General features: G+C 41.8%; 1 protein-coding gene across 3 annotated transcripts in view; it reads left to right on the forward strand.

The window, feature by feature from the left end:
* The first annotated feature begins 2,239 nt into the window (after positions 1–2,239).
* PICALM (phosphatidylinositol binding clathrin assembly protein) overlaps positions 2,240–8,536 on the forward strand; it is a 139,989-nt gene continuing 133,692 nt past the window's right edge. For all 3 annotated transcript variants that reach the window (XM_006864958.1, XM_006864959.1, XM_006864960.1), the window contains exon 1: positions 2,240–2,689. In XM_006864958.1, the coding sequence (XP_006865020.1) occupies positions 2,560–2,689 (130 nt within the window). In that variant the 5' untranslated portion in view covers positions 2,240–2,559. The remainder of the gene's footprint in view (positions 2,690–8,536) is intronic.

An 8,536-nucleotide genomic window follows, 5' to 3' on the forward strand; every position in this document is an offset into this window, starting at 1 on the left:
TAAAAAGCTCATTGGCAAAAGCAACAGTGAAATATTTTCTTAGAATATCACTCATAGCTATGTATTAAAGAATAAGCTGCTGTGCGTTTATGAATACTTCTTGCATTTTCCCTAAGGATTAAAAATGCTTAGCTATTGATAGCTACACTGTGCTCTTGTGGATCTCAGATGGGGTTAGGTAATTTGGTAACTTCTTCAGTGGAACCCTTAGGAAGAGTGGCTAGCATGTCTTGAGAACTGGGTAATTAATCCCTGTGCGTGATGGACATGGGGTAGCAAATTGGGCAACAAAACATGGATTGTAGATGCATTGGAGAAAGTCATTACATTTTTGCAATTACATTTTGGGTATGGCTTGACATAGATGTAGCCTGCTGGTTTAAGAATGGTATGTTCTTAGCAAAAGCATGGTGCTGCAGAATTTCACCAGCCATAGTGGGAAAAAAAGAGGGGGGGAAGGTGGAAGGACTTGGAGGAGACTACAAAATTCCTGATATGATACAAAAAATGTTAAATATCTACTGGCTTTGCATCTTTCGAGAGTCACCAGATTGAAGCACAGTATTGTGGATTTGTCTGGCAGATGGTGCACACAGACTTTCAGGGTATGGTTAGCATGTCATTTAAAACTAGTAAGATTACATGACTATATAACTTCACATGCATAGAGATTTTAAAACTTATTCACAAACCTGGCTTAAATATAGGGTCCTAGGGAGCTCTGGTAACGTAGTGGTTACGAATCGGGCTGGGAACCTGAAGGTCAGCGGTTCGAAACTACCAGCCACTCCGCGGGAGAAAGATTTACACCCTCGGAAACCCTGCACAGGGTCGCTATGGGTCGGAACTGACTCAACGGCACTTAACAACAATAAAATTTTGGGAGAAGGCATTGTTAATAGATTTTCTGCATTTCATAGAACAAATTCCCAGGACATAATGGTGTTGTTGTTAGATGCCATCTAGTCGGTACAGACTCATAGCGACCCTAAGCACAACAGAACAAAACACTGCCTAGTCTCAGGCCAACCTCACAATTGTTGCCACGCTTGAGCCCATTGATGCTGCCACTTTGCCAATCCATGTTGCTGGGGGTCTTTCTCTTTTTCTCTGACCCTCTACCTTACCAAACTTGGTATCCTTCTCCAGCAGCAACTGGTCTCTCCTGACAATATAATGGTTCCTCTAAATGTCCACAGGACAATGTCAGTATCTTCTGTACCTGAAAACCTGGCTCACCTAACAAGAGAAAAGAGGCCAAAGATAAGAAAGAGTAAACCAAGAGATGGCAGGTAGTGATATCTCAGATTCTTTGAATTGGACTTCTCCATTTACCACCCCTCTCACTTCCTTCTATGGTCTGGACCTTTAATTACCAAAGCAGTCAGCCTTGTAGGGTCAAGTTAATCGCTATTGACATCATCCTACTACTTCCTTTTCAAATTCCAGTGAAGCTATGTGTTTCCTGTACTATTTGACACCCTAGAGAATGAACACTGGCCTGTTAGTATCTAAAATTAGACTGGCAGCAATGTGTGGAGTTTTCAAAGAGATAAATAAAAACAGGTGACATTTCCAAGCATTCAGGGCAAAGACGGGAAACTCTTTTAGAGTAAGTAAGCAGGGCGCGTTTCAGCATTTTCATAGTAGAGAGAGGCCTGTTCCCAGGTTAAAAAATTAGGACTAGAGAGCCTTTTCTTTAAAATCTGGATGCCAGTTTTGGGGGCGTCCCTAAACACATTCCTGCCTCTGCTTTAACATGTCAGGAAACCAGAGCCCGGACACCGACACCCTTTTCCTAGGGGTGGGGGACTGTGCAGGCAGCTGCACCTCCTTTGTCAAGTCATTTGTTTTAACGAGAGGCATGAGGACACCCCTGAGTTTGGGTGGGAGATGGGGGGAAGCTGTCAGCCCCACAGAGCTGAGCCCCAACCTCGACGCCCCTCCCTCGCCCCGCCCCCTTCTGTGACCCCCCCCCCCTCCTCCGACCCAGTCTCAGGAGACCTGTTGGCAGGGAACCACGTGACGCGGCTGGCCGCGCGCTCCGCCGGGGTGGGCCTCCTGTTGCGCCCGCCGGGCGGGTTCCATCACGTAACGCGCGGGCGCCGCCCCTCTCTTCCCTCGCCGAGCGAGGGAGGGCGGGCGCCGAGAGGAAAGGGAAGGAAAAAGGGGCGGGAGAAGAGAGAGGGGGCGGTGCCCGAGTCACGTGACCCGGGGGCAGCCCGGAAAGCTCCGAGGAGGAGCCTGGCGCCGCCATTTTCCTGCAGCTGCCTGTCCCTCTTACCCTGCCCGGCTTCAGCTGACCAGGGGAAGGGGTGGGCTGAGCTGAGGCGGGGGCAGGGGAGTGCCTGACACCGTGCCCGACCCCTCTGGTGACACGAGTCGGTTCTCTCCGGGCTAGGTGGCAGCGCGCGGCCTTGAGCCCCGCCCCAGGCCGGCAGGCGGGGAAGGAGCCGGTGGGGGTAGGGGGGTGCGGTGGGGGGTGGGGACCCTCCGGCTCTTGGGGGTCCCAGTCCCCACCGGATACCGAGCGGGAGGGGTGGCGGAGGAGCCGCAGAGATGTCCGGCCAGAGCTTGACAGACCGAATCACCGCCGCCCAGCATAGTGTCACCGGCTCCGCCGTTTCCAAGACAGTATGCAAGGCCACGACCCACGAGATCATGGGGCCCAAGAAAAAGCACCTGGACTGTGAGTGAAGCCGACCGCGTCTCCCCTACCCTCACCCGCCCTCACGACCCGCGATCTCTTGTCTTCAGCTGCCTCTTTTCTCCCTGCGCCTTATCTGGCACAGCGGGTTCTGTGTTCATCGGAGCTGTATTCTTTCTGTTTCCATCACACCTGCCTTTACGGCTTCCGTTCCTCCCGTTGCCTGTCTTAAAATCTGACAAGCCACTCCCCTCCCGGTTTCTAGGAGACCCTCGTTTCCCAGCCGGGTGCGCCACCGTACCCCATCACATCCGACCAACTAGCCTCTCCTAACTCCTGACCCCCGTGCCTTGTGTCTAATGCAGCCTTCTGCTCTTTCATCTAACCGGTACTGCCTTGTTACCCTCCCCTGACCGTCTCCCCTCTCGCTCCAGATCTCCCCGCTCCATTGTTTCCCCATGAGCCGCCTTCGGGTTTCCGTAAACGCCCGTTTTCGTGGATCCGGATCCTAGTTCGCTGCAGCCCTGAGAGCTGCCTCCTCTCCACTAGCCGTTTCTCTTTCCCTTCCCGAGCTTCTCTTCTACATTCTCGCCCCCGTTTGAGTTACCTTGCCTCTGTAGCTTCAGTTAAATTCCGTCGTCTAATTTTATTTTAAATATTCTACCCAATACTCGACTTTTATCTCAGATTACTTACTTTGTGGGAGTATATAAGTAAAGGCATTCAGTATGATGTAAGGAAAGCTTTGTGAAAAGTTGGCATTTCTATTTGCCTCTGGTGGTATTTAATCTTTGTAATGTCCATGCTTTGATGTGAGATGTGTCAGACCCCCCTCCCCCGCCCCAATCTTCTTTTCTTTTTCGTCTCCTTTTTTTTTTTTTTTTTTAAATGGCGATGGGGATTTGGAAAAGGGTTTATTGATACTGGTATCAATCAGTTCCTGGAACTGTTAACCCTGGCGGTTTGAGTTGAGACGTTTGTGTGTGGAGCTTAGACTATTGGAATTTAAAAAGTCAAACTTACCTACAAATAACACATTTCTTAAAAAGCATTGCTCAGAAGATCGTTTTGCTTTATTATTTATTTGCTCACGGCAGTGATAATGCTTGGGTTTAGACTTCGTTTTATGCTGATTATCTTTTGAGGAACTAGTTTTGTTTTTTTGATTATGGCATATTACTCCATTCAGTAATTTAAGTACAATGAACAGAGGAAAAAAGCAGTTGGGGTGGTACATTAATTTAAGCATTGGGCTGTTAATGGAAAGTTCTCCACCGGTGAAAGATAAGGTAAACAGGTGATCTGTTCCCTTCAAGATTTAGTCTCAGAAACCCTTTGGAGGCAGTTATATACTCTGTTTTATAGTATCCCTATGAGTCGGAATCACTTGAGGCAGAGGTTTTTGGAATAGAACTACTGCCTCTCAACTTTTTCCCCAAACTGGAAGCCACCTGTAATACCCTGTTTTTTCTTTCTGCTCCCTTACCTCAAAGTACAAAGCTCAATGGATCACCCACGTTTTGATTCAACTGAACTTGACCTGAGATGTTTCAAGGGAAAATAGAGAAATTGACACAATAATACATTCCATTTTTAAATGACTGCTGGACAGTTAGCCTGGCTTTTTCATCCTTTATGCAATTTACCTTGCTTTACTGTTTGAAACAAGAGTTAGCATGTACTGAAAGGGAATTAACAGTCAGGAGACTTTGTTTAAATTGTTCCTTTGGACTTTGGTCATAATATTTGCACTTTTTAAAAATGTGCAAACAGATATTGAAATCTTCCAAGGTACTTTGCTCACGAAAGCTGTTAGAACAAGTTATTGTTAAAGACATGCCCATTATTCATTGTAACTTGTTCTTACGTGGTGGAAAAGTTAAAAAAAAAAAAAAATAATAATAATCCTTGGTGTTCTCTGAGTTTAAAAACCCGGATCTTGCCGGTTTTTAAACTCTTGTTCCTGGTGTGTTTAGAAAATGCAGAATATACTAAAATGGTGGCATTCTTCCTGACAGAAAATTTATTAAAATGCTTGGGAAGGTACAGTAATTTTTTAAAATTTATTATTATTATCTGACTTTTTGGAGTAGGCACTTAGTCTGTTTCCTTACCTTCCAAAGATTAAAATTGGCAATTTTATGGTTTGCCCTACTACTTGTGCTAATTGTCTTCTTTGGGTTTTGGGGGAGGGGGGGTGACGGGAGGGAGTGGCAGGGAGACTGATAGGTTGACTGCGTTAACTATTTTTCTCTTGGCTTTTTTAAAAATGATACATTGTAACAAGGATAGATAATGGCTTTTAGAACCCATTATAAAGATTTTTTTTCTTATTTCAAATGTATCAGCAGTTCTTTTCACACATGGACAAAAGGACAAAATTAGTTAGATAAAGCTCTAAGGGTGTATTTGCTTGTGATTTTTAGTTTTCTCTTGTAATAACAGCCACTGCAGATGCAAGCTGATATTAGGGTTAGGATAACCTAACATTTGTAGTTCTTTTTCTCAACCACTGCTGTGTTTCTAAGTTTCAGACTTCTCTAGAACTCCTGGGAATAGATTTTTGTTTTTAAACTGCATAAATAAGGTGCCAAGACTCTTTACAGTGAACTTAAAAAATATAACAATACAATTTTCACTGCATTGTTTAAAAAGCCTTTTTAATTGTAACTAGTTCTCACAAATGAAATACATTTAAGTAAAATCTAACCTATGAATAGTTTAAATGCTTTTTCTCCCACACACACTTCCAGGGACAGACTGAGAAAATTCTCCATAGGCAGATAGATCTTGGTCTTGACATCATGAACTTTAGACTTTAATGTTTGTTGTTGTTGAGATTAAGTGCCATCAGGTAGGTCTGACTCATAGCAACCCTGTGTAGGGTTTCCGAGGAGTGGCTGGTTAGTTTGAACCGTGGACCCTGTGGTTCAAACGACCTTGCTGTCACAGTACATTATCCCACAGCACCATACCAGGACTTTAATATAAAAACCTATTATTTCAAGATTTTCCTCTCTGAGGAATTTTTTTTTTTTTTTTTAAATGATGAGGGCTTAGTTTTCTTGCACCTTTTAATGTCTTAAAAAGCAAAGCCTTACTTAGTTGAACTTAGTAAAAACAACTTTATACTTTAAATATTTAACATAGATGTGCTGTTTGAGCCCGCCAGTCACACCATGGGAGAAAGATGAGGCTTTCTGTACCACAGAGATGTAGAGCCTACAAACCCTAATCAGGGTCTCAATAGTACTTAACGGCAACAGCATACACCCTTAAAGTGTGGAGGTGGTTTCACTGCTCTTTTTTTTTTTTTGCTAATATCAAGCACACTCTTCCCTATCTACATTACATTCTTGTTTAAGGAAGAAGGTATTCTGCTTTGCTTATAGGTTTCAGTGGATGATAGTGTTAAATCATGCAAAAACAAACATGATTTTCACTGAACGTAAGGCCCCTATTAAGTGCCATGGAGTTGGCTTGATTCATGACCCTGTATAGGGTTCCAAGGAGCAGCTGGTGAATTTAAACCACCAACCTTGAGGTTAGCAGTCTAGTGTTTATCTTACAGTGCCACACTAGGGCTAAGTAGAAGAATTGTTGTTGTTAAATGCTGTTGAGACAGGTCCAACTTACAGTGACCCTGAAAACGGTTTCCGAGTAGCAGTTGGTGGGTTTGAACCTCCAGTTTTGAGGTTAATAATCCAGTGCTTGGATTATTATATATAATAATATACAGCACCACACCAGGACTCCAGTCTGGGAATTGTTGTTATTGTTGCAGCAGGGTTTGAACTGCCAACCTTGTGGTTAGCAGTTAAGTGCTTACCCTACAGTGCCATACCAGGACTCTGCTTTATCTCTGCTCTTCTGCTTTTCATCTAATCCTGTTTTTTTATGAGTATTATTTTTTTTTAAATACTTGTTGAATTTACTATCCTTGGGCATTTACATTCTGATGTGTTAAACTGTATGTAATATTTATGTTTATGGCTATAATGACTTCATTTCTAAAATTCGTATTTTCCCATTTTATTACATGCTCTAAAACAAGATCAAGATAAAGTGCTAATTAAGTATCCATATAACTATATTTCTGTGTAGATTGTTGTTGTTGTTAAGTGCCACCCTTTATAGGGTTTCCAATGAGCAGCTGATGGGTTTGAACCACTGACCTTGCGGTTCACAGTTTATGTTGTAGTTGTTAAGTGCTGTTGAGTCGATTCCGACCCATAGCGACCCTGTATAGAGTTTCCAAGGAGCGGCCGGTGAGCTTGAACTGCCTGCCAACCTAGCTATTCAAATGGCTTCACAGTCTGGGGCACTAACCCACAGCACCACACCAGGACTCCACTACCTGGTTATTTGTGTGTTATGAACTTGGTCTACTAGTTCCATTTGGCATCTAGTTGATTCCAATTTATTGTGACCCCATGTGTGTCAGTAAAACTGTATGTTCCATCAGGTTTTTTCAGAAGTGGATCACCACCAGAGCATTCTTCCAAAAGTAGTCAGACTTAAAAATCCCAACTTTTGGTCAGCAGCCCATACTTGTTAACTAATTAGTTTGCACTAATCACGGACTACTGAAGTATATAGTATTAACTCCTTAAATGTTAAATTTTTTTCCTTGCTATATCTAATTATATTTCTCAGCAGTATGAGGTGCTTCAAAAATTTGTGGAAAATTGAAATTCAAAGGTAATGGGATTTTTCCATAAACTTTTTTTTTTTAATGCTTTATATGAATTATGTGATAGTTTACATGGAAGAACATTAGCTTTACAGTCATCCTGTTGTATATCCTTTCATTGCCATGGTTACAGTCCCCTCCATGCATCATCAACCAACCAAAGGGTATACCCTGCAAGCCTGCAGCCCCCCCACCCCTGTCCCATAAACTTTTTCACACACACACACACACACACGGATGTAGTTTTAAAAGACTTTCTAGAGAACTGGACATTTTCAGCCATTCACCCAAATATCTCTGTAAATAAGCTTCTCTGGTGGATTGACTTATTTAAGAAATACTTAATATTAGACTTTAAGGCATGTGTTTTTATTCCTTATAACAGTGCTTTTATATGTTTACCGTCTTACATATTTTATTTATCTGAATAATTTCTTAAACGTACCTTTGAATTTAAAGTTAGAGTAGTTAAATGAACTGTTTCATATGAAAGGTGACTTTTATTCTCATTTGTGAAGCAAATGTTTTATTAAAGTTTAAAAAATACATTTATTAAGGATGCATTTAAAAATTAAGTGTAATAGTTTGATTAGATATTTAAAAATGCAATAATAGCTTTAGTATTATTTAAATTTAATTGTTTTGACTTTGATTAACATTAGGTTATTTAATGTGAGAATTTACAATAATGCATACTTTTTTCCTATTTGTTCTAGTTTCTTAAGTTCTAAATTACTTAGTTTCTTTATTTTTCCATTAAAATCAAACAGGAAAAATACACCTAAAGATTTCTTGGCAAGAGGTTAGAACCCTACCAAGAAGTAGGGTTAGAGTTTTAAAGGAAAGGCTTAGTGTTTGCTCTTCCTGTTCTTTTGGTGGCTAAAGGGGCATTTCCGTTACTTTGTGTTTTGCCTCAGTATGTTCCTAGTTAAATTGTGTTAGACATTTCTCTAGAGAACAAAATTTTTGGTAGAATTTTGTGCATTAATTGTATCTATGATTCCTTTTGGTTCTTCATTCCTGGGCCTTTAAATTTGACAAATGATTTTGTTGTTGTTTTTTAAGGTTTTTATTGTGGATTGAGTGAAAGTTTATAGGGCACATCATCAGTTTCACATTCAACAATTCATATAACTTGTTTCATTACAATGATTATAATCCCCTCCATATACCGTCAGTTAAAAGTATTTCTCTCT

Source organism: Chrysochloris asiatica, unplaced genomic scaffold (genome assembly GCF_000296735.1).
Source record: "Chrysochloris asiatica unplaced genomic scaffold, ChrAsi1.0 scaffold00074, whole genome shotgun sequence".
Classification (NCBI taxonomy): domain Eukaryota; kingdom Metazoa; phylum Chordata; class Mammalia; order Afrosoricida; family Chrysochloridae; genus Chrysochloris; species Chrysochloris asiatica.